The 27,268-nt window shown below is 35.0% G+C and overlaps 1 protein-coding gene across 1 annotated transcript in view; it reads right to left on the bottom strand.

Annotated features, from left to right (window-relative positions):
• The window catches only part of RASA1 (RAS p21 protein activator 1), a 104,789-nt gene that overhangs the window by 6,569 nt on the left and 70,952 nt on the right, over positions 1 to 27,268 (bottom strand). Inside the window, exons 10-21 of the mRNA XM_024734329.1 lie at positions 21,206 to 21,326; positions 20,438 to 20,594; positions 13,974 to 14,061; positions 11,846 to 11,923; positions 9,939 to 10,096; positions 9,358 to 9,434; positions 7,852 to 8,024; positions 7,161 to 7,320; positions 5,897 to 6,039; positions 4,341 to 4,456; positions 3,492 to 3,578; positions 1,023 to 1,090 (exon numbers count right to left, since the gene is read on the bottom strand). Of these exons, the coding sequence (XP_024590097.1) occupies positions 1,023 to 1,090; positions 3,492 to 3,578; positions 4,341 to 4,456; positions 5,897 to 6,039; positions 7,161 to 7,320; positions 7,852 to 8,024; positions 9,358 to 9,434; positions 9,939 to 10,096; positions 11,846 to 11,923; positions 13,974 to 14,061; positions 20,438 to 20,594; positions 21,206 to 21,326 (1,426 nt within the window). The remainder of the gene's footprint in view (positions 1 to 1,022; positions 1,091 to 3,491; positions 3,579 to 4,340; positions 4,457 to 5,896; positions 6,040 to 7,160; positions 7,321 to 7,851; positions 8,025 to 9,357; positions 9,435 to 9,938; positions 10,097 to 11,845; positions 11,924 to 13,973; positions 14,062 to 20,437; positions 20,595 to 21,205; positions 21,327 to 27,268) is intronic.

Below are 27,268 nucleotides of genomic sequence, written 5' to 3'. Positions count from 1 at the left end.
CCTATACAGATAATAGGATGTAAATGAAAATTATTTGTCTCTATTAATTTTAAGCTCTGAAACATAATTATTTAACAGTAAAAACCTATAGATAGTCTATCTGGCTGCCTGATTTTAGACTGTATTCTTTTTATCTGAAGTTGCTAAACTATAAATAATATTGCCTAGTGGTTCAGAGTCTAACATTCAGATCAATAAATCTCTCCAAAAGAATTCTAAACCCTTAATTCTTAGTAGACCCATAGATTTAACCATTTTAGTAGCAATTGGAGATAACTACAGAGATATGATGGCTATAAAGGTAAGATACTCCAAAAAATTTTAATACAATTTTGAGCTTCAAATTATCAAGACAAAAATACTTCAGATTCCTTCTGCTAATGATGGCTCATGATTACATTTGTAGTCACAAATGTCATTCTTACCCTTTATTTGAAAAGTCTACAACATCTGAAAGTCAATCCATAATGGGCATTTGGGTAATAAGCAAAACTGAATCTGGTTTGTTGGAGTTTAAAATGCCAATTAACATTATATAGCTGGTGACAAGAAATCTCTACTGGGAAATCTCAAAGGGCTGCTTTCTTCATAAGTATTCACAGAGTACTACTGCAACTGCAGCTATAATTTTAAAATCCGACTTGCAATGGTAGTGACAGGGTCTAGCATGGGTTAAAAGCACACAGGAAGCTCTTCTTCCCAACTTGAAAAAGCCAATGTTGCAGGCTGGAAAAAATCATCATCATAAGAGTTTGAGACATAGGTAGGGATGGGAAAAAAATGATTTGTGTCTAATCATGCCATCTCAGGCTTCAAATATTAGATGGAAAGAAAGGTTAAGAAACAAAATGGAAAGAAAAGGTAAAGTACCAAAAGGAAGAAGAAAGGGGTGCTTTGGAATGTTTTATACCAAGTCTTATAATTGGATTAAAAAAAAAAAGATTTAAAAGGAAAAATGAGTAACCTTACTAAAGAGTATGAAACTATTTTTTTAATTTCAAAATTTATCAAAAGCTGATTACCTGAGATGATATTAAACATCCGTGGGTTCAGGATGGCAGGACAGATAAGTCGAAGAAAAACAAAACCACTGAATGGGAGGGAAATTTTGTTTTTTTTAGAAAACTACAATATGTGTTACATTAAAATAATATATATAAACAAAAATGTTAGAACCATGAACTTTGAACTAATGTAGGGAAGACCAAATATGCAACTTTATGAAAATAATAAGCTAAAGTATCTTACTTTAAGAACATATATTTGCTGCTTAAACATTATTCACTTTTCTCATATTTAGATTTTTAGATTTACTTTGGGAAGATTTAAGTTGTATCTGTAACATTTACTGTTTTGGCTACTATTTACTTATTCCAAGCTAGTAGTGCATTTTATACTTACTTTGAGGAAGGTGTGTCCTTAGGAACACTAAGAATTTCTGAAATACTGTAGGAGTACAAATAAACCCTTTTAATAGACACATAGTCCTGTAAGGTCCTAAAACTAACATTCTCTAACTGCTCTTTCTTTCTTTAAACAGAACAGCTCAGTAAAGTCTGTTATAAATGAAGTTGGTTATACTGATTTTGTTGAGTTACATAAAAATTAATCCATTGTACTAGGGAAAAAGTGACTTCTTGATAAATGAAAATGTATACAATGTTGAAAAGCTTTTAAGGCAATGAAGAAAAAGACATCAAGCTTTCTAAAGTTAAAAAAAAAGTTCTCAAATTACAAAATATTAATAGCAAAGCCAAAAATTAGTATAAAAACACATGGCTTAGTAACAGTTGTCATATATGATTTTACCTGCTAATCTTACTCTGGGAACAAAGTACAAAGTAAAACTACAAGTGTATATAGCTATTCCTAGTCTGCTCCCTTCTTTGGTTACTGGTAGAGTTTATGTTTTTGTGTAGATAATATTTCTCTAATTTCTTCTTAAGAGGAATCCACACTAATAATTGACCTCGCACCTGCCCTTGTAAAGACAAGCATTATTTCCAAGTTGATAAAATTCCTTTTAGAGATTAAAATAATTGACATAGTCTCTGTTCTCTATTAGAGAATAACGCAATTTCTCAGCATTTACCTCCCAATGATGTTGTTTGCTAATTTGGGGGAGTCTTAGAAAAATTAATGTGTTGCTTCTCAGATAGCATTTATTCTTAATATACAATTATTAAGTCTTTAGATTTCTTTATAGCAGGTAATTTATGAAGAATCTTGCACAAATTTTGCTTGAAAACATTGATATGTTTGTCTTTGGATCTGAAATATAACCTAGCAACACCGAACCATAAAAGAATTTCAGTGTGCAAATCCACTTTCTGGGAATTTTTAGAGGTGATTTTAAATTTAAGAGGGATACTAGGTATCTACACATACATTTAAAAGCTTAACTAGGGATAGAAATCACCACCTTGGCCATAAATGCCCCTTAGAAGACCCTGTAGTATCAGATAATCCACATAGCAGAATTTGCAGCTATTTGCTTAACAAATATACTTGTGTGAAACTTACAGAAGTTTTCATTTACATCACACACAACTGTGCTGCAACATTATATGCTTGTAATACGTTTCTATTCCTCTCAATCACTACTAAAGTCAAGAAATACGGAATCTACAATTCTTAAACATTTATGTCATATCATTACTAACCAAGAAAGATCTTACAAAACTAATTATATGATATTGGTGCCTTCAGTAGTTGCCCAATTTTTTTTTAATAGTGTATAACATGATGGGCAGCATATATTCTATATGATAAATTTTATTATTAGACTCCTGAATTCTCTGATGCTTTTGCACTAATTTCCTACTGTCTTGAATGGGTTGGGGTGTGCTTAACAAAAGCGTACAGGAGTGTTAAGGATATTAGATTGGGTCTTAGATGTTTTGCCTTTAGTTCTGCCTTAGCTACTAACTTTCTGTATAACCTTAAGCAAACAATTTAATCTCTACAGATCTGCTTCCTCATTGGAAAAGTTACGGAAATGACAACAAAGTCCCCCTATATAAGCTACAAAATGCTGTGACTTGACAAAGCAATTCCTCCTAATTACTGCACAATGAACACACTGTAACAGCTTCAGAACTAAGTAGACTCTGGTTGGAGATCAGCCCTGAGTCACAAACTGTTACAAACCAATTAATTAATATCTAAATTGTACAATTATTGCTTTTCGTTCTCAGCACAAATCAACCAGTCTTTCTCTCCTCCCATCATTGAATGTTGAGGTTTTTAGAAAATGCAAAAAGTAGCTTGCTAGCTAAGTATCTCATAGTAACTTCAAAACAAAAACACAAAGTAAGTTAAAGTTTAGGAGCTATCTGAATTCAGAAAATATTCAACAGGACTCTGACATAAAAGTCAAAGAAAAAAGGTCTTGAAATTGTATACTGTATACTGTTAGTCTCCACATTTTCACAGTTATCCATTTGGCTCTCAGTGCAGGCTATATGATTTAACAAAACAGTAAGTCTTACCTAACAACTCTTGTTCTCATGGTGGTATTTGTAGGCCACTTGTACTGAACAGATTTCTGTAAACACCCATAAATATACCTCAGTGTCCTGCCAAAATAACACAACCATCTTAATACAGAAAGCACTTGAAAATACTGATCTCACTGCAGCCTAAAGCTTAATTTACGAAATCCATGACATTTTTAAATGCAACTGGCCATTTTCCCCAAAAAAGTTCTCTGTTACAAGTAGTGATATTTAGCAAAGGATAAGGAAAACTTTAAAAAGTTTGCATCATCAATTCATTTAACCAGTTCTTTACATCTACTTCGGAAGAAATCCTACCATTTTTAGATTACTTCTGTATTAAAGAAAAGTATGAAAACGTACTGGAATGCAGATATAGAGGAACTAATGAGTACAGGTTCCAGGGAGACAGATTTTAATGTAAGTTAACTTCTACCTGAATAAGCGAGCTAACACCGGAAGCCGCTAGGCAGACACCGAGTAATTATCTCGTGTACATTTTGAGCAAGATGTTCAACTACATACTGGAGAGATACATGTCTTTTATGACCTCCTCAAACCTGAGATAAGCTTCTATTCTTTCCCCAAGTTACTATATAAACCAGACATACTGGCCTGTATAAAAACATGATTTGTTTTATTTTAATGCAAATATTACACTTTGGTTTCTTCAAGTCACTCTGTTTCCTTAAACACAATTCATCGTGTAAAGATTAAAAACCCTAACTTCTTCAGAGTATAATAACATCAGGACAGTGGAAAAGCTTACACATGTTTTAGAAATACAATTTTTTTTAAATGCAAATATACAATTTCTTGTCAAATTAAAATTTCACCACTTACGGTGGAAGTATTTCTGAAGCCATGAATATTTTCTCCACAAGCTCTGAAAGTATGTTCAATAGGTGTGCTAAATTAGTGTTCACATCTTCATTTTTTTCTAACTTTGATGGACTTAACTAAGAGAAGGAATAAATCAATATAAATGCATCTTGGCAATGATAAATGCAAATGAATCAAGGTAATCAAGCAGTTTTTTTCAAGGTTCTCTATTTTTCCATTTTTCAAACTGTATTAGTCTTTTGGTGGTGGTGTGGGGCTAACTAGGGTTTGCTCTGTGGAACTCCTAATGGACTTGTTACCATTAATTCCCATCTACTCAACTGAAGAGCAATGATTATTCAACAGTTTTCAGTTGCTTTGGGTTAAATACCATTAATGAAGTTTTCTTTTATTCATTTACCACATTTTACCACAGATTTTTACAGGCACATAAAACTGTATTAGACTTTATTTTAAATATAATATTCCCAACCAGAAGACAAAAAAATCCCAGCTTCAGTGGCCACATGCACAAATATACTAGAAGTATTTAATTGGAAAGAAAGATCACCGTATATTATTATAAAACCTATCTTAAATCTATTTATTTGAGGAAAAAAGCTGATTAAAATAGAAAGGTTTTTCTGAATTAGATGACTAATAAAATACCAAATGCCTCAGAGGCAGCATCATGAACCCTTCTAAAAACTTTCCAGTAACTTCTAAAATCTAAGAATTCTTACCTAGAATTAATGGAGTAGATTTATCTATAGGAATCTAAATTCCCTAGCCTGGATTTAACGTCCAGACTTTCTGCAGACTTGCTGCATTTCTGTATCCTTTACACTTATTAGACCAACTATGGTGTTAACCCCAGGTTTCCAACACTAAATTATCCATTTCTTCCTCTTAAGTTAATTAGTAAAAATTGACAACTTGGTGCAGAATTAACATTTTGAGTGCTCCCAGTATACATTATCAAAAGCAGTTCCTTTATTTTGTATCAGACATAAAAAATATATTTAATATCCTCCTTCTATAGTTGCTCTGCCTTCAAAATAAAATGATGGAATAGCCATATACATGAGATTCTACTCCTTTTCTTAATGGTTTGTTATGAGTTTACACTGAAGCCTCAATAATCTAAAAGGATGTTTTTATTTGCTTTTGAGGGGGTTATCTTGTACCTCTGACCCTCCCACCACCACCCCCACTTCAAAAAAACCTTTGAGGAGAAACCTAGATGTTATTAGCAAGTGTCACACAAAACTTACACAACAGAAATCTCTAACAATAACTTCAATTTATGTTTGCACACTTTCTGAAAGTAGCATACACTTTTATCATTAGTACAGCAGGAGTACTTTCATGTATTTCTGGTGCAATTCGAGGTTTTTAATCTCCAAATAAAGTACATCTTTTTTAAAAAGTCTGTTTTGCATAACATTTTTCTAAACGTATTACAAAAGGTGTAACTGTTCTGATGAACAGTTTCAGACAGCTAATATATTTGCCTTGAAGTGCAGTTAGCTATAAAGCATTACCTATTAAAATATGCTCTTTGCTGCAATACTCACCTCGCAAGACTGCTTGCTTTCCATTATCTTTAAGATACAGTCTTTCAAAGCGTGATGAACAAATTGTGTAGCAGTGGCTTTCATATACTGCTCCATCAAGGTACTCGCAAGTGTTGTAGCTCGAAATAGGGTAGTGGCTTCATCTACATAAATATATATATATTAAAAAATTATCTGTAAAGGATTGTACTAACGTGAATCAAATTGGAAATTAAATGAATTCATTTTTTCCTCAAATAATTATAGCTCTTTATGTTTATTTGCATGTAGCATTAAATATTGATTATAATGACATCCTATATTCCTATAAACTTAACTCTTCAAAAGACTTTCTATTCCTTCACTTCATTAGATCATAAACAGGAGAAGGAATTAACACTGCCACATTATATGAACAAAGGCTCTGGATGGTTATATGGATGGTTATATGACTTATCTAAGACTAAAGAGCCAAATAGTGACAAAACTAGGACCAGAATCCACCTTTGCTGTCCACTGAGCCCACGCTTTAAAAAATCTGAGTTAATTTACAAACAAGAATGTAACGTAAAACCCCCGTATAAATTAACTTATTTGCCTAAAATATGGCTATTCATGACTTCTAATAAAATCCTAAAAAAACACAAATATTGCCAGAAAAGACAATCTCAGTGTAAAATATGTACCACCACTTTATCTTTCCTGACAAATGTTTATATTTTCTATGATCAGGAGGAAATAGTTTTAGATTTTACAGTTTATTTGGGGAACCTAGAAGCAAGTACTGTTATTGAGTCAAAGGGCTGGTTTGAAATGGGTTATTCTGACATATTTATAAGCTGTTACAAACTACTGTGGGTCCAGCTAAATGGCCTGGAAACTACCTACCTATAGAAGGCAGAAATAAAATGCAGCTAACACCCAACTTTTGTGCAATGAATTTATAAGCAAAAAACAAACAAGAGAACATGATAAGCATACCAAACTATTCTTAATAACCAAGCAGTATGAGCCATTGATCTGGACACGAAAGTCACTTTCTTACGGCTTCTAATTTGCCATGACAGAAAGTTGTATTAGAGATAATACCCCCCCCATATTAGCCAGCCTAAGAATCAGAAATGACATTCCAACTGTAATTTTTAATGAATGAAAAACTGAGTAACTTTGTAAAATGATTTACCTATTTAATATGTTCTAAGATAGAGTACATATATACTTGATATATAAAATCTAATCATTAACCAGTTTTTAAAAGTATCACACTAACACATCCATACTGTACCTTCCATGCTTATTTCTCTGTCATTTAGTGTACATAACAACAACGATTCAAGCCTTTCATGAAGAAAAATCCTCAGTAGGATGCTAGCCAGTAGTGTTCGGTCCTGTCCACATACATGTGATAAAGCATAGACTACGTGAAGCTCCTTTTGCAGTATAAGCTAAAAATGACATCAAGAAAGATTGTTGAAAGTACACAGCATTAAGCATTCTCAGTAACATTAACAGGAAATATGTTCTTCTATATGTATACATTTAGGAATATGTTCTACTGAATAAATTTATTAAAAACAGAATGAGTTTGTAACCTACATACTTATAGTCTCTTCAAAGCAATGTCCTACTGTTGCAAGGCTTTTCAACCTTCTATGCCTGTCACTGTGCCACTAAACTATGAAATTACTATATTTAACTCAATGGGTATGGTGGGAAGCAGCACATAGCACAGGGAGATCAGCTCGGTGCTTTGTGACCACCTAGAGGGGTGGGATAGGGAGGGTGGGAGGGAGGGAGACGCAAGAGGGAGGAGATATGAGGATATATGTGTGCGTGTGGCTGATTCACTTTGTTGTACGGTAGAGACTAACACAGTATTGTGGAGCAATCATACTCCAGTAGGGATCCTGGGGGGAAAAAAAGTTATTTTTCTTAATGCCTTTAAAAATAATTGGACTGGTAAATAACTTTAATACCTCTTTAAATTCGCTGTACTCTTCTTCTGGCATGATTTTTTCCATAGAATATCGTGCTCGGACCCGCAGGGATCCTGGCTCAATACCTTTCAATGGTATATGGGAGCTGAGCAAAAACCATTCATCTGTGGCATGCCCTTTCTGCAGCCGGCTCAACTGGCAGCGCATAAATACTGTGACAGAAAAATATCAAATGACTACTGTCTGAAAAGATGACACTGTAATTAGTCACACAAATTTTCCTAATGTTCTATCTTATCTATAGTGTTAAATGCTTTTTATTAAAGTACTTTACAGTAATATCATAAATTTAATACTAAATGCTTCATTCATTTACTGAATGCCTACTATGTGCCAGACTCTCTGATAGGCAGGGATGTAGGATACAGACATGATAAAGATACAGTCTCTGACTTGCATGGAGGTAACAGTCTAGCCAAGGAGGCAAGAAATCAATTATGATACCCCATGCTAAGTGCTGTAAAGTGGTGTATGCTAATGAAGTACAGAGAAATAATGTTTAATTCATTCTGTGGAAGTTAAACATCCATTCCAAACAGGTACCCCCTTAAGCTGACTTGTAACAGGATCTGGAATTGTAGCTAAGTAGAAACAGAGAAAAAAAGAGAGTGTGTGCAGTCCGAACAGAAGGTATGGTGGATGGTTTTAAAAATCCATGGACAATTTAAGAGCTATAAGAAAGCTGGTGTAGCTGGAGAGAAGGATATACAAAAGATTCCACAGTGAAAGTAAGAGTGGGGAGGAGTGGATCAGGAAAGAGCCTTCTGTATCATTGCTAGGGCGTTAGAGTTTATCTTAAAAATAATGGGGGACCACTAAAAATGTTAAGCATTTTAATAGTAGTACAGAAATTACAGAATAAATATATTTATAGCAAAAAATTCAGGCTTTGATTCTGTTAACACATATCACTTTTTTTTCCCCCTAAGCCTGATTTTTAAGAAGGTATTTAAGGATTAACCTAATTCACTCTGGTGTGAATTGCTAAATCCCATTGCCACCTGTTTCAGAAACAGACTGGGAAAAGTTGTGCTGCCGAGAACCAGTACTGACTACCAGAAGTGAGCAGTGTAATCTAGTTTTAAGAAAAAAATTTAACACAGTGCTTTTTTTCATTTACATGCAAAGTATAGGAAAGTAGGAGAAACCTAGAAAGTAGGAAGAAGGGATAAGGAAGCACCACAGAAAGATGACCACTGTTACTGTTTTCTTTTTCCTCCTATACGTTGTGGAGGGAGCGTGAGCAGATCCTACTTTAATCCTAAGGGCTTAAGTTTACAGTATATACAATTTAGCCTTTCTGGTCTTTTTATTTTTTCTTCTTTAGATACAGCAATCAATACTTGTAGAAGTATAAAAAGAAGCTATCTCAAGTTACACTGCTTACACACCTTTTTAATTTCCATTTTAGACTATACTTCATTATGAATTTCCAAAGTATATAAAACATGCTTTTTTACTTTAGAAATTTCTGTGTCAACTTACAGATATCAGGATCTTTGCTTTTCTTCGTTTTATTGCTAAGAGTTATTTCAAATCTGTTGATGTCAGGAGGAAGATCACTAAAGCAGCAAGGAGAAAAAGAATTTTAAAAAGTCCTGGCATAAAACTATCTAATTCCTTTATTAGTATTGAATAAACCCCCTATTTCTGCTGCTAACCCAGCTGAAAGTGCTAGATTTAAAACTAGATTCAAAACATGTTTTATTATTTGGTACACAGGAATACAGACAAGCAAATTACACTTTCCCTACTGTCTTTACCTTCCTGGAGTAAATCCTGGAAACCCTTGTAAACATTTTGTCTGTGTATGTTAGTAAATGTTTTTGGATTCATCAGTAATGGTAATTCATATTAATAACTGGGTGAAAAACCAAGGACATAGCACTTTACTAGTAAAAGTGAACAAATACAATAGAAAAAAAAAGTGTGTATTATTAAAATGCCTGAGCTTGGCACTGTGTTCTGAGTGATTTAGATACAGAGTTAAAAAAAAAAATAAAAAGGAAAGAAAATGCATTACAGCAAAAGAAAATCATCTAATGTAATGATAAAATAAGACTTACTCAAAGACAAACTCTTCTGACCATACAGGGTTTTGCCCTTCCCTTGCATGAGTTTTTGCTACCTGGACACTATTCAGGTAGATGTTACAATATGGATTAGTAAAATGTTTTACTGGGAGTTTATGGGCTTCTTCAATATGTAAAACAAGACTGCTGACCTAAAGAAAACACAGAAATCATTATCCCAGATTTCAAGAATTATGCATTAGGTTTCAAAGGCAATTATTATAAAAACCCAAAATAGTGACTTATTTTCCCCTTTTTTCAGAAAACATGACCTTCAGTTATATTTTCCCTTTTAATAAATTCTTCCCACTTAAAAAAATAAATACAATTGTATTTTACAAGTTATTCCTCCAATTACATTCCTGCAAAAATAATGAAATACACCTTTTCTGCTATAAAACAATGGTTCAGAGAAAATGAAGTTGAGGATTCTTTTTTTTCTTTTTTTTGAGGATTCTTTATTAATTTAAGTAAATAACTCTTACCACCCAAATCAAAATCTAACATGCTATATAATGCTCATCTGGAAGATTTTCTTTCTATACAGAGTTCCACAGCTAGAAAATATTTTTAAAATACTGATTCTACCTTCTTATTTTACAGGAAAGGATACAGATCCAAAGAAGCGAAGTTATTTTTCAGTTTTGATGCAAAACTTAAACCACCTTCTTCTAGTGTCAGGTTTTCTTTCCCTCTTGCCACGTACTACTTGTGTGGCCTTGCACAAGTCAGTTTCTATGAGCCCCAGCTTCCTCAGATATAAAATTAGGATAAAGTCTACACTGCAAGTTGTTGTGAAGATTAGAAATGATATGTATAAAAGCACAAGCAGAGTACCTGGCACATAAAAAGGGCTCAAGACATTGTTAGCTATTTTATCATTATTATTATATAATATTATTCCTACAAATAATAATTTCATGCCTGAAATTTCTCACAAGATACAATCTACAAAAATTGAATATGATTTTCCATAGCTTTCAAAATGTTAAAACATGCTTTGAGAACACATAGTGATTATGCATATAATTAAATGTCCCTGGGGAAAGTATCAGACTTCTGGTTACACAGAATAAAACTTTCAGTCATCTAAATAATAACCATTTATCCACTTCCAATAGAACAGTATGTTAAATTCACCAAGCTTATTGGAAATTCCCATAAGTAAAACAAGAGTCACTTTAGTCAGTAAATACTGTACAAAAAAGAAACTTTCCTCAAAACTCCAAGAATATTAAATTTACCTAACTTTTTCCAATTATCTGGGGATAACTAAAAGAAAAAAGCAAAGAAATGGAGGATATAAAGTTGAGTTTACATACCTAGAACGAAAGAGAAAGCCTAGCTTAACTCTCCATAAATGAACATGCAGGCATGTGAAGGTTTCAAATAAGACAGGATACTACCCATAAGTTATGTAATAGGTTTCAAAAGCAATTACTATAAAATGAAAAACCCTAAAGTTTACCAGTATTAGTACTTTCAGTCAGATGATTTTTTCAGTAAGTACCTTTCTGACACAGGCCAAAATAACTTTTTGAAGAAAAAAAATAATAGTGCTGAACAGAATAGTTTCTGTTGTTGTTGTTGGCTTGGTATTGTTACTTTAAGTGGAAGAAAAAAAGTCCTTGATATGTATTCAAAAGATGGCATTATGGGCTAAGTATCCAGCAAGTATATAAAGAATATTCTCTTTCATAAAGAAGTAACTATTTCTCCTGCTGCTGAAGCAAGTGGGAGCATGGCTTTAAAATGCCTGAAAAGATTCACCTCTCAAGAATTCTAAAGTGTTTGAAATGTTGCCCAAAATAGGTCATAGAGAAAAATAAAGAGCAAACTGATAAAGCAAAATACAATCACAAATTTGTGACAATCACAAATCAAAGAAAATCAAGTTTCACCTGACGCAGGCGTTTATTAGCTGTCCCTGGACTACTTTTCCGTAAATTGCAAAATGCCTGCAGACCTTTCATCCAGTCCTAGGAAAAATAACAGCATTTCAAAGAAATATAGTATACAATAGTTTATGCAGTTTCCAATCAACAGTTTGGGTTTTTTCCCCAAATTCAATAGTTCCTTCCTTCTCTAGACTGCCATTTCTAAACTCAGAGTATCCTGTGCTTTAAATACATCTGTGCTCCAACAAAATAAAACAGTGACCAAAACAATTAATTATGTAAAATATTGATTGTATTATTGTAGAATCTCTATATTAATCTTAAGTACCAATGAGTGATAATTTATTAGCCAGAAAATAAGTTTACATATATTTAAGCAGTTAAACTTGAGGCACCCTAAAGCAGAATTGAACTTGATACATTTTGTGAAAGGAAGGCTGACTGCAAAACCAGTTGATAATGTGATGACTGATTTGATGACAAACATTCTAATCTTTACCTTAGACCATGATATAGGTAGAAATGTATAAGGGGGTCTGGGTGATTTATAAGCCTTTTAAATATAACATTATATTTAAAACAATATTTCAGCCTAATATTAAGTTGCAGCTATATTCTAAAATGTTTAATGATCTAGTACTCTGGAGAAAGGAGAGAACAATTTTAGGTTTACCAATAAATCTAAATATTTTATTTGGCATACATGTTTCTAGAAAGCTCTGTACTACTGCTTCACTCAATTAGGTCTTTAGTTTGTTGGCTATTTCAATGAATCTGAACTCTGTCAGTGTTTAGAGAACGTCTTTTAATGGAGCAAACTTAAGACTAAATCAATTACCATAGCTTTCAGAAAGAGAAGACAATAACCAGAGATACCACAGGCCACCAAAGTAATAAAAAACTGGGACTATCAGTGGTATTTTTGAACTTTAAGGGATATATGGAAACAGAATATGGAAAAAGTATAGATAAATCCAATAAGATAATGTTATATTTATGTGAGGCATGCAAAACACATTGAAATGTCATCCAGGTATGTAAGTTAAACACATCTTTAGAAAGAACATGATAAAATAACTGGAAGATAGGATACTCAAGTTTAAGTTTCTTTTCTAACTCAATATCTAACATTAAAAAAAAAAAAAAGTCAAACAGCAAAATATTATGAGCCCTATTTTTGCAAATTAGGGCTACACACCCACAAAACAAGGTTTTATGTGTATTATTAGTTAATAATGAGTATTCAATTGAGATATTTTTCCATGATGGAAAAATGATATTCAATTATAAGCCATGAAACACAATGGCTCATTCATCAAATTTATTCTACACCCTAAGTTATTTTCATAATTTATGAGTCAGGGGCCCATGCCAGGATCCAGAGTTTTAGGAGCATTTGCCTCATATCCAGGGTTGGCAAATTATCTTCTTTTTTTTTCAACAAAGTCACTTTCTTTCATCTCTAAACTACCTTCGGGTTCCTTCCATAGAGTATAAGCAGAAGAAATATAGCCATATTTCTACAAAATACCTTTAAACACCCCAGAAATATTATGGTTCAAAGAAATCAAAGTACTTTTAAAAAGAGATTTTTAAAAACGTTTCTTCACAGCATTACTTAACACTTAATAAAAGTTTTAATAAGGGCATTGCACATGGATCAATGGCTAGTGCTGAAAGTAAACATTATATCTAGACTTAGAGAAAAACAGAAAATTCCTCAAAATTTTTTCCTTGTGATGACTGAATTTCTATTTTTAGACACAGTTCAACCAGTGAATAACAACAATGCTTATTAGCAAAACTAACTGGCTTACCTTTTTGACTGTACTTAGAATATAACCTTTCTGCAGAGAGGATTTTCAATGAACATTCTCAGTTGGACTCAACATCATAGCCTATTTAAAGGTCAATTTAAAATGGAGTTTTCCTAATAACCCTACACTGTGTTTTTCTGCATTTCTTTCAAAAAAAATTTTTTTTACACATGAAAGTTTCTCATTCCTTAAAATAAAACATGATTAGATTTCAGGCATCCTTTTTATCCCATTATCTTAAATGCAACAGCTTTCTATTCCAGAAAACAAGAGCTGAATAAAGTTGACAGTAGTTGAAAAAACAGTTAACTTACCTCTGCTTGTTCTGGAGTTTCTCCTGCAAAGTAGAAGATGTAATGTTCTTCACTAAAGTGCTGAACCACTATCTGAAAACAGTTTGGCCTTTAAAATACAAACAAAAAAGTTATTAGGAAGTTTAACATACCAACTTTACACTAACTTAAGAAAAAAAAAATCAATATAATTATGTAATTTATATAAACTTAACAAAATTCTTAATTTAGAGAAATAATCCATTGTACTAGATTACTAAAAAGAAAATGTCAGCTGCATATATTTTAGAAAGCTTTTTGTCTGCACTATTGAAATTTTAACAAACTATCAAAGTTTAAAATATCTCACAGTACTGTGTAGATTAATTTTAAAAGGCATTAGAAATAGAAAAGTTACAATAAAATTGAAGCAGGAGTGCTAGAATTGCATATAGCTAATTTAAAGACTTCAAAGCAAATAAAATGTTACTAAACTCAGTGCTTCAGGATGATATATAATATACATTTATATGTACTGGGAAAAGACTAGACATGTTCTTTAGGCCTAAAATGTTCTTAATGGTTATCTCCCAGTAGATTGTGGGTGATTTTAATTTTCTTCTTTATAATTTTACTTACTTTCAAATTTTTTTTTACAACTGGCTGTTTTTCCTCATTCCATTTTAATGGAAACATCATCAGCTTATTCTGAGGATCAAATGACCTAACAGTGGTGTGCAATAAATATTAGTTCTTATCTTCCTATAGTATGCACTGTGGTATAATTCATTTGACATGTAAGTACAATATTAGATGGTAGCTTATATCTTTTTTGAAGATGTGCTGCCTTTCCAACTAGATTTGAAAATGTTTATAAAATGTTTAATAAGGGCCTTCAAGTTTTTGAAATTCAATAAATATTATTTCTATTTCTTGCTTTAACCAAAGAGTATATCTTACACTTTAGTGTTAGAAGGTCATAGCAAGGTATCCAGAGTACAAGCTTAACATCTATTAAAGATAAAACCATCTCTTCAATGCTTTGAGAATACCATAAAATAATGGAATATGTCAATTGAAAACTTCTGATTCTGAAAGTGGTTTGTACCAGACTAACCCTCCTGGCAGGATAAAATATAAACCAAACAAAACACAACTGTTTGAAGTCACTGGAGAACAAGCAGCTCAGACTGAAGGGACCAAGATCATAGTGAGGTGAGACTGACATTCTTCACAGCTTTTCTTTTCAAGGTGTTTGCCAATTCCTAAACCGTGTAGGGCAGGATTCTGGGGCAATAAGCAGAAAACAGCATCTAAGAGGCTAAAAAGCTAACGAAACACATTCAGTTTCACAGTGCTGGGAGAGAGAAATGAGTTCAGGGCCTTTAAAAGAGAAAGCTTTCAGTTGAGACCCCTGAAGAGCTATGCCTTCAGAATAAGAGCAAACCAGAAATAGTACAGCCTTCACCGATACCTCCAGTTGATCCCTGAGAGGATCAATATGAACTAACCCTACTTTAACTTATCTGGCAAAAGAATAGTCCTTTCTGGAGACAATAACATTATCCAAGCTTCCACAGTTTTTCATACACTGTATCCACTATTCAGTCAAACATAAGTAGACATTACAGGAATCAGGATCAAATGACTGAAAAGCCGAAAGAAAAGCAGACAAACAAGAAAGACCTACATATGATCCAGATATTGAGGACAGATACAACTTTCAACTATCTGTAATTAAAGTGCTTAATAAAAAGATAACAAAATAGAGAATTCTGCCACATAACTAGATATTTAGAACAAGAATCAAATGGAAATTCTAAAGTGGCAAAAGTAATAAATAAAATTAAGACCTCAACAAATGCATTTAACTACAGAAGAATAGATTTGTGAGCTGAAGGCAAATCAGAAGAAAACATCCAGCCTGAGGCACAGAGAGGAAAAAAATTATGAGAAACAGAGAAAACCGTTTAATAGACACATGGGACATAGTAAAAGGAATATAACATGTAACATGAGTCCCAGAAGATTAAAGAGAATGTGGCAGTAGAACTGTTTAAAGAGATACTAATGAAGAATTTTCCAAAACTGACAACAGACATCAGGTCTCAGATTGAAGAAGCTCTACAAACATTAAGATACATTTTTAAAATATATATTTTTACAGTAGGCATATTTGGTTTAACTTTTGAAAATCTAAGAAAAGGAAAAATCTCAAAGCTTGCAGAGAAAGATGAAATACAGTACATCGTGAAGGAAAAAAGATACATTATCTCTCAAAGAGAAACAGAATGACAAAATGTTGAAAAGTAGAAAATCTTTAAAATGCTGAAAGAAAATAATTACCAACCTAAAATTTAATATCCAGCAAAAACATCCTTCCTAAACATAGATAAAACAATAAATACTGCCACACTAAAAGATTCAGCCTAAGAAAAGATACAGGTATGAAATTCCCACATAAATATTCACTACAGTAATAACTCTGTATGATTCAATGTCTTCAAACTTGTGCTTCTGAAATCATTTATATTTAAAGTAAAGCAGGGAGGAGCTTCAAGATGGCAGAAGAGTAAGACATGGAGATCACCTCCCTCCCCACAAATACATCAGAAATACATCTACATGTGGAACAACTCCTACAGAACACCTACTGAATGCTGGCAGAGACCTCAGACCTGCCAAAAGGTAAAAAACTCCCCAAGTACCTGAGTAGGGCCAAAGAAAAAACAGACAAAAGAATAGGGACAGGACCTGCACCAGTGGGAGGGAGCTATGAAGGAGCAAAGCAAAGGTTTCCACACACTAGGGCAGAGACTGCGGGTGGCAGAAGGGGGAAGCTTCGGAGCCACGGAGGACAGCGCAGCAACAGGGGTGCGGAGGGCAAAGCGGAGAGATTCCCACACAGAGGATCGGTGCTGCCCAGCACTCCCCAGCCCCAGAGGCTTGTCTGCTCACCCGCCGGGATGGGCAGGGGCTGGGAGCTGAGGCTCGGGCTTCGGTTGGATCACAGGGAGAGGACTGGGGTTGGCTGGGTGAACACAGCCTGAAGGGGGCTACTGCACCACACCTCGCCGGGAGGGAATCCGGGAAAAAGTCTGGAGCTGCCGAAAAGGCAAGAGACTTTTTCTTGCCTCTTTGTTCCCTGCTGCACGAGGAGAGGAAATTAAAAGCACCACTTAAAGGAGCTCCAGAGATGGGCATGAGCAGCGGCTATCAGCGTGGACCCCAGAGAGGGGCATGAGACACTAAGGCTGCTGATGCAGCCACCAAGAAGCCTGTGTGCGAGCACAGTTCACTATTCACACCTCCCCTCCCAGAAGCCTGTGCAGCCAGCCACTGCCAGGGTCCCGTGATTCAGGGACAACTTCCCCGGGAGAACACACAGCACACCTCAGGCTGGTGCAACGTCATGCCGGCCTCCACCGCCACAGGCTCACCCCGAACTCCATACCCCTCCCTCGCCATGGCCTGAGTTAGCCAGAGCCTCCGAATCAGGTGCTTCTTTAACCTCGTCCTGTCTGAGCGAAGAACAGATGCCCTCAGGCAACCTACACACAGAGGCGGGGCCAAATCCAAAGCTGAACCCCAGGACCTGTGCCAACAAAAAAAAGAAAGGGAAATCTCTCCCAGCATCCTCAGGAGCAGCGGATTAAATCTCCACAATCAACTTGATGTACCCTGCATCTGTGGAATACATGAATAGACAACGAATCATCCCAAATTGAGGAGGTGGACTTTGGGAGCAATGATATTTTTTTGTGAGTGTGTATGTGTATGCTTCTGTGTGTGATTTTGTGTGTATAGATTTGCTTTTACCATGTCCTAGGGTTCTGTTTCCTTGTTGTTGTTGTTTTGTTATAGTATAGTTTTTAGTGCTTGTTATCATTGGTGGATTTGTTTTGGTTGCTCTCTCCTTTTTTTCTTTTAATTACTTAAAAAATTTTTTAATTATTTTTTATTTATTTTAATAACTATTTTATTCTATCTTCTTCTTTCTTTCTTTTTTATCTCCCTTTTATTCTGAGCCATGTGGATGACAGGCTCTTGGTGCTCCAGCCAGGCGTCAGGGCTGTGCCGCTGAGGTGGGAGAGCCAAGTTCAGGACGTTGGTCCATAATATCAAACGGTGAAAATCTCCCAGAGATCTCCATCTCAACGCCAAGACCCACCTCCACTCAATGACCAGCAAGCGCCAGTGCTGGACACCCTATGCTGAACAACTAGCAAGACATAAACACAACCCCACCCAATAGCAGAGACCTGCCGAAAATCATAACAAGGCCACAGACGCCCCAAAACACACCACCAGACATGGACCTGCCCATCAGAAAGACAAGATCCAGCCTCATCCACCAGAACACAGGCACTAGTCCCCTCCACCAGGAAGCCTACACAACCCACTGAACCAACCTTATCCACTGGGGACAGACACCAAAAACAACGTGAACTACGAACCTGCAGCCTGCGAAAGGGAGACCCAAAACACAGTTAATAAGCAAAATGAGAATAGGGTAAGCTGGGACAAAGTGAGAGAGTGGCATGGACATATATATACTACCAAATGTAAAACAGATAGCTAGTGAGAAGCAGCCGCATAGCACAGGGAAATCATCTGGGTGCTTTGTGACCACCTAGAGCAGTGGGATAGGGAGGGTGGGAGGGAGGGAGACGCAAGAGGGAAGAGATATGGGGATATATGTATATGTATAACTGAATCACTTTGTTATAAAACAGAAACTAATACACCATTGTAAAGCACTTATACTCCAACAAAGTTGTTAAAAAAAAAAAAAGGTAAAGCAGTATTAAAAGTCAGAAGTTTAATACAAAGAGATAGAATGCTTAGAGACCTGTTAATAATACTGAAAATAAGCTGGAAAAATTGTAGAGCTGTGCAACTAAAGTGCCAGGGAAAACAGCCGAACGAGCAGTGCTGTCCAGTGTTCCACAGGCTAGGCGTGCATACCAGTCATCTCTACTGGTGAGGGCTGCCATTAAGTTTCACATTAGACTTCACCTAAATGCTCAAGGTCAGTCAGTGTATTGGGTTCTATGCTTACACAAAGCGAGAAATATTCAATGACTGCTATCTATTTGATAACACAACAGTGTATTCTCAGGATTTTCATTAGTTACTGGAATACACAATAGTGTATTCTCAGGATTTTCAATAGTTCAACTTCTCCTTTCTCTGGTACTGTTTGCCACCTCACTATCATGAAGGAAGCGGCTTTGTGAGAGGAATCCAGTACACACAAAGTAAGGCAGAGTAGTAAGACTGAAAAGCCAGAGGTCTGATCCAACTACATCTAAAGGCCAAGCTTCCCATACTGTAAAGGGAGGGGAAAAGAATCCTATGAAATCCTACCTTGCCCAAACTTCTTTTGCTTTTTTTTTTTGGGCGGGGGGGGGAACGACAGCTGTTTTTAGGAGATATTAAGAAGGGTTTGAGAGAAAAAAAGGGAGAGTATCAAGGTCCAATGAATTCATGAAATACTGCATATTATACTCCCCTCTTGGTGATTCACAATACAAACACTGGCTAAAACTCCAGAATGCCCCTCTGTAAGGAAAATTATTTGTTCAATTCAGCATTTCTCAAACCTATCTGACCATTTAAAAAATTAACTGTTAAAATCACTAATGTGATCTCCTAAACACACTTTGGAAAAAAAGAAATGACAAGTTTTATGCTCCACAGGTACTTCTCTTGAAGCTTTCCCAACTTAAATAGGATAAACTAGGGTTGCCTAGTAGAAATGCCATCCTGCCGCATAAGTTGTTTAACAAATTTGTTTTAATTGCCTGCATTTTATTCATCATAGCAATAGGTAATAAAAGTGCTAAATATATCTAAAAACACTCTAGAATGGATTATTGATAATTCTGATGGTGAAATACAAAGAAAGGCCCTTATTACAAAAAACTAGATGTAATCAAGAGCTGAATTTGCCTTGTGCTGTTCAGTATTTACCTTTAGTTTATACAATTATTTTATTTTTTTAAAAACTCTAACATTAAGAAAAAATGTTTTTATTTCAAATCTGAAATACTCCTCTTTCCTACTGAAATAATTGTTTTTATACTGTAGTTGTCTCTCAGTGTCAACTTTCTTAGGAATCAAGTTAATAGTACAACTGAGTGTATCTACTACCATCAGATGCACTGAGTTAACCAAGAATGATAAAATAGGGGAAAGGAGACAAGACTCAAAGTAAGTCACTCAAAAGAGTGGTGGTAGGTGCAGGCAGGAAACACACTACATACAGATCAAGTCTTACTACAGGAGAGGCATAGATTCCAAAGGTTTCTATGTGATATAGTGGAGTAGAATTTTATGCATAGGTTAGTCTAAAATAAGTAAGGAAGACAGAAATTACCCTAGAGAGTATATGTGACATTTTCAGATGTCACAAATTGGTTTGCTATGCTTTGAAATGATCTGAACATACTATTTTTTTTATTAAAACAATTCCAAAAAGAAATAGGAAACCAATTTCTTACCTGCCAAAGAGACTATCATGAACAACATAGACAGAACACACGCTGAGATCTATTAATCCTTTTGGTTTTGTAGCTCGTTTTTCACTTTCAAAATAAATAAGTTGGGCATCACTGCCCTCTAAGATAAAATATAAATTTTTCCACCTTTTTCCTTTGCCTGTTAAAAAAAATTGTTTCCCCTTAGCCAAATAATGAACTATGAAGTCACATATAGTAAAATCATAAAAATTATTGTTGCTAAAACTAAAAATTAAATATATTTTTATTCCAAAGCTTAAATAACACCAATCCTTACAAAATGAGAAAGTGTCTGTAATATATCTGTAGAAAAATATCTTTTGTTATATTGCTTGCTTTAATGAGTCACTGAGTAAGTGACAAGGGTACCTTAACAGTATGTTTAGAGATTTCATTATGATAAAATCTTTAAAATTCTTGCTTAGGATTCATTCTTTTCCAGTCATGAGAAAAAAAACTCTTCTTCTAATCATGCACCCCTCAATGCCCCAACATTTCTTAATGCCAAACTGAGGCAAATACATAAAATAGAAACATCAATACTATGAATGTGCCGAGTGCTGATAAGAATTTTCTCTTAAAAAAAAAAAAAAAAGTTATGGGGTAGAGAGGGGCTCAAGAATCAGATACCAACTTATTAAATACGTATCTCAATGATAAGTTTTATGCCCAGTATTTACAATGCTTCTAATAAATGTTAACGGTAAAATACTGAAATTGAATCTTTAGTCTTAAAAGTTTCACACTTACCTTTTTTTAGAAGATAACCTTTTTTAACAATGTTTTTATAAAAGGCATCCTTCGTTTTACGACGAATTGTATTATAAATTTCCTTGCCATCCACTGTATCATTGAGTACTTGTTCTTGATCCTGAATTTTCAAAAATACTAAAATTATTTCATGAATTCTTGATGGAAATGAAGTAAAACCTACTAAACTACCAATTTAAAAACCAGATTGTCTGTCTAGACATTAAAAAAATTTTAATAATAAAATCTAAAATAATGTAACATATTAAGAGATCTTTGCTTTCCAAAGAAATTTTCAAAAAAGTGCACTTACCATTTCTCAAGAATATGGACAACTAATAAGCTTTTTTTTTTGAAAAATACAGGGTTTTTTTATGTTTTACAAGCAACATTGTTTTGAAAACATGAATTTGTCCAAGCATAACTGATAGATTAGAACCAATCTAAGCATAAAGCAAATTCATGTTTGCTTACGGACAATTACATCCATGAGAAACTCTATGTGAATGCAGAAAATTGCACCCAGCTGAACTGAGATGCCTAGGAATATGCAAAATACATCTCAAAAGCCTAAAAGCCTCCCCAGCTTCACCGAGTGTTACACGCCATACCCATCCATTCACATCTGGTGTTCTAACGTATCTGATTTCAGATAATCCTCCTTGTACCACTTCCCGCTATTTACAGCCCTTCTGATGGCCTCTTCCACAAGTAAACTTCAGGTCTTTTCCAAGGTAGAGTGCCTTATTTATTGTAATATTTAAATATTTCTTACCCATTTAGCATGTATAAAAACTACGCTACATTTTTACTAGCTTATCTTTATGTGTCACTGATGAAGTTTTTGAGTGTTGTACCTTTAACCCCCTTTTTTCCATAATCCTGTGGTTTTTATTGCATGATTTCATATAACACCGTGACTTACAGGAACGCATGTGTGTTAAATGCTAAATCCCTGCCCCCCCTCCAAGTAACAAAAAGAATTATGATGTCAGGAAGAATACAAAGCGAAGAGTGCCTTTATAAATGATCTTCCCAAAATAAGTCAATCTTCAATATTACCACCAAGGTCCAATGGACCCAATTTTAGTTTTTTAGTTTCTTTCTTGAGCAGCTCTTACTATTTGCAAGAATTAATATTTTATGACTTTGTTTTCTTAGAGACTTATGGATCCAGCTGATCATTTTATAAGTCTAAGATATGCTACGGGATTTTCACGAATCATATTTTTCCTATATCTTGAAACACTCTGCTATTTCATCATCATAGGAACCATTTCATCATGACTTAACAATTATTCTGAAGTATGCCGAAGAGCAGGCACTGGCAAACCACAGCACATGGACCAAATCTAGCCTACTGCCTGTTTTTGGACATAAGGTTTTATTGGAACACAGCCATGGCTCATTCCTTTACATGCTGTCTGTGGTTGCTTTCACACTACAAAGGCAGTTTAGTAACCGAGACAGAGACTGAATGGCCCACAAAACCTAAAATGTTTATTATCTGGTCCTTTGCAGAAAAGTTTGCCAGCCCTTGGTCTAGAGGGTGATCCAACAGTGAAATAAATCATCTCTATTGCATCACCCTTTGGCATTTTTTACTGTGTGGCCAACTATTGTACCATCTTTCAAAAAAGTATAAAAGGCCATCTTTGTTATATTTTTATTAGTTTTCATTGAACACATAAGAAAATTCAGAATTCTTAATTTTCTGATCATAACAGCAAAGAGAAAAAAATTGACAAAGAAAGATGCTTGACAATTATAAAAAGACTCAGATGATAAATGCAAAGAAACAGCAAGACTCTGGGATCTATTGTGATAATAAAATTGATTTTGATAAGCAAAATCTCATTATAATTCTTCAGATGGTAATCTCCTTGGTGATTTTTTCTCAAACTAAGAATCGCTGAGTGAATGATATATTTCTAGGGGAAAAGAAATATAGTGCTCTCATATAGTTAGTGATTCAATAGGAAGGACATCATCATGCAATAATTTGTAACAAGAATCTAGATTATCCTGTTTCCTAAAAGGAAATGAGGATTCTTTAAATTTTTATGATTGTGCACCAAGATTTACTCAGTATGATTTGTAAATGGACAAAGGTTACTAGAAGGAAACATATAATGTAGAAATTTAAAAATTCACCAGATTGATCATTCTGATGTTTATAAACCTAAACATAAAAATGTATTACACTTATGAAGCAATAAAGACTGTACTATCCAACAAAATTATGAACCATCAAATTTTTCAAAAGTATTGCAGTTGATGATGCAAGAAGAGCAAGAAAGAATCATAAACTAGAACCCAGTTGAAATATATTTAAAATCTGGAATCAGTACTGCATTTTGACAGTAAAAACGTAAGAAGAACCAGAGTAATCATAAGCAAGAACTTATAAAAGATGTATCTGAAATTTGGATTTACAAGATGAATATGTTCCAAGTCCGTGCATGACAGTGGATGAGCAGTTAGCTGCCTTCTATTTCAACTATGTAACCCTTTATAACCAAGGAAATATGGGACAAAAATGGGGTTTGCTACATTTAAATTCTTACTAAATTTTCTAATAGTTTTTTCGTACTAAACCTTTATTCTTCTACAAATTATTCAGAAAATGACTAAGAATATAAAAAATTTGAAAAGATACATTGCACCCAGATGATAAATAGTGATGGCTACCTCCCTAGTTGTATAGATTTGTGCTTACCAGTCTTTATTACAGTAGTGATAATATTTACTGTTAGGTGCAGAATGGGGCACATTTGTAGTTTATTATTTAAACTATTATTACTACACTAACATTTGGATTTAAATATCTGATTTCAAGATAATCTATATAAGTCTTTCCTACTTATTTTAAGATAGGGGCTGATCAACTGATCTGTAACTCCTACATTAGAAGACACTACAGGCAAGGACACAACCTCACGGTCCAAGTTCTAGTAGATTACTGGATGACAGTAGGGAAGGCTTCTCAGCCTACTCTTTGTACACAGTTCTGAAGAAGGAAGTCTTATATATTACTCCCCAAGGGAAGTAGATAATCTGACGGGTGAGAGTTTAACAGCCACTGAAGCAAGCTTTTGCATAGCGGTTAGGTGTGCAGGCTCCTGTAACCAGACCTCAGTTGTAAATCCTGCCTTTGTCACGTAATGGCTAAGAGAACTCATTTAATAAATTAATTCAATAAATGTTTGTTGAGTGCCAGGTACTGTTCTAGTTTTTGAGATACATCAGTAAATAAATATCTTTACCCCCAAGGAACTTATATACCAATGAAGAAAAGACATAATAAACATAATAAGCAAATTGTATGTTAATAGGTGGTAAGTGCTCTACAGGGTAGGGCAAGTAGCAGCAATAAATAATGTGTACAAGTAGGTCTCAATTGTGAAGCTAATTTCTGAGCCAAATTTGAAAGAAATAACAGAGTGAGGCGAGTGGATATTTGAAGGAAAGTCATTTTGAGCAGAGTGAACAGCTGGAACAAAGATTCTAATGCCAAGATCCTGGCATATTTTTTAAAATAGCGGAGAAGCCAGCGTGAGTGGAGACGAGTGAGAGAGAAGGATGGCAGAAAGCGTTCAGAGGACCACCATGGGATACCACTCTAGGGTTTTGCATGCCACTGCAGGGACTCTGGCTTTTACTCTGAATGAAATGTAGAACACCTGTAAGTGTTAAACAGAGGCGTGAAATGGTCTGACACATTTTAAATGGATCCCTCTGACTGCAGTGCAGTGTTAAGGAGGGGCAAAGGTAGAAACAGAGAGATGAAGCCAGATTCTGGTGATGGTTGTATTCTAGATATATTTTGAAGGCAGAGACAGCATGATGTTCTTGACAGTTTGGATACAGAGTGTAGGAGAGAAAAAGAAGAGTCAAGGATGATCTGATGCCTTAAGTAATTTACTCTCTGGTTCCAGTCTCCCTCTCTGTAAAATGGGCATAACTACAGGATCAACCTCATCAAATTGTTTAAAAAGTTAAATAAATTAGGGCTTCCCTGGTGGCGCAGTGGTTGAGAGTCCGCCTGCCGATGCAGGGGACACGGGTTCGTGCCCCGGTCCGGGAAGATCCCACACGCCACGGAGTGGCTGGGCCCGTAAGCCATGGCCGCTGAGCCTGCACGTCCGGAGCCTGTGCTCCGCAACGGGAGAGGCCACAACAGTGAGAGGCCCGTGTACCGCAAAAAAAAAAAAAAAAAAAGTTAAATTAATATGTATAAGAAACAGTGCCTAAAACATAGTGCTCCAAAAATGTTAGATATCAATATTTTTAGTGTGGGGTGCATTGTCTCAAAAGGCTCCTTCTTTTCCTCTAATTCATCTGAAGTGTTAGTTCCACTAAGTAAGCACACCTAGCTAGGACTCTGCTCTTTCTCTTCCAGCATCTTACCCGGAGTGGGAGTATGCAGGATCACCTCAGGGGGAATGAGATGATTCTGCCAGCTAATCACTTTTACATTAATAGAAGGACATTATTAGCCTTTGGGTTCTCTAACAGTTAGAATCCTGCTAGGAAGGATAGGTAAGTGTTATGATTCTCAAACTTCTACTGTAACCTACTTTTACTCCAGGCCCAAAATAATTGACTTCAAATAGCATTTAATGGTTTTTGTGAAGTAATCAAATTGCTCTGTAATCAGCATTTGTTATTTCTGAAGTATTCAAAGCATTATAGGCATTTTTGCAGATGACAATAATCTGAGGTTTGTTCAGTTATGAAATAGTAACACAAGTAAGAATGAGGCTCACTGTATATTTGAAGTAATTCTTAAAACTATCTCATAACATAAGTATAAAGTTTAAGTTTACTAGATGTCAAATGCTATTTTTCCAACTGTAAAAAATTAAATTAGAAAATTCTAAGCATAAATTCAGGATGGGAAAAATGCATGACTTAACTTGTGGGCCAATAAAATAAAATTTGTTTAAAAAAATTTTGTTGACTTAGAAACAATTTAAAATCATCATTAATTCAAACAGCCAATGTGAATCAGAATTAATGATATAGCAATGGGACTGGGTGGCAGGATCTGTCATTTGTAGGTAAAGGCACCTCTGATTCCTAATAAAAAGATCCTAAGCTGTGGTTTCTAGAAAGCACATACCGCACTATGTGGTTTTAAAAAAAATTGGTCAAAGTCCGCCAGAACTGCCAACAAAAGTGGTCCATCAATGCTAACTAGATACTAGGAGGGTGTCAACAAGGAAGTAAAACTTGAGATGGATCTTAAACTTGCAGGATTTAGATAGGCAGAGAGGAAGAAACTGACATGGAGATGGCAACAAACACAATAAGACACATTAGTGATAATTCAGAGGATGAAGTGAGTGCTTCCTGTTGGAGAGGAGCTATTCATTCAATTAATATTGATTGAATACCTAATGCCTAGTACTATTCTAGGCACTAGGAATACAACACAAAACACTTGTCCTCCTGAACTTTACATTCTACCAGAAAAGCATGAGGAAGTGAAGCAAGATACATTAAAATGTTTCAAGATGATGATTCTTAAATTTATATTAAGCATCAGAATAATGATGCCCCCCCCCTTCAGCAGCTGCAATGAATAGTAGGCTATAACCATCAGAAACTAACTTGTTCGGAGGAAGAAATATTGAGAAGCTCGAGACACTACAAATCACTGGGAAAGTTTAGTGGGGTACCCAAAACCTCTCACAATCCTTCTTTATGTCCCTAGAATATCACTACCTCCATTTTCCACATAGGAAAATTCTTAATCACTCCTTTGAAGTACCTTTTTCTAACCCTTGCTACAACCTTTTCCCACCACACTTTAGGAAGTATCATGGGCAAGAAACAGAAGCTAATCAATCACCCTATGCATTAAGCAACTAGTATTCAACAGGCCCTCTTGTTCAAGGCTAGTCTTCTTATGTTCTGGACTTCAGCCACTCTTGCCTTCTCTAGGACCTTGTACGTGGGGTATTGCCATTACCCCATCCCTCACCCACCACTGTCACTCTCCTCCCGAGTACAGAGACATGCTCAAAAATTTCTCACCATAAAACTATGGGCAAATAA

Source organism: Neophocaena asiaeorientalis, unplaced genomic scaffold (assembly GCF_003031525.2).
Source record: "Neophocaena asiaeorientalis asiaeorientalis breed wild unplaced genomic scaffold, Neophocaena_asiaeorientalis_V1.1 scaffold184, whole genome shotgun sequence".
NCBI classification, from domain to species: domain Eukaryota; kingdom Metazoa; phylum Chordata; class Mammalia; order Artiodactyla; family Phocoenidae; genus Neophocaena; species Neophocaena asiaeorientalis.
The sequence above is the reverse complement of the archived record's forward strand: the minus strand, read 5'-3'. Positions and strand labels throughout refer to the sequence as shown.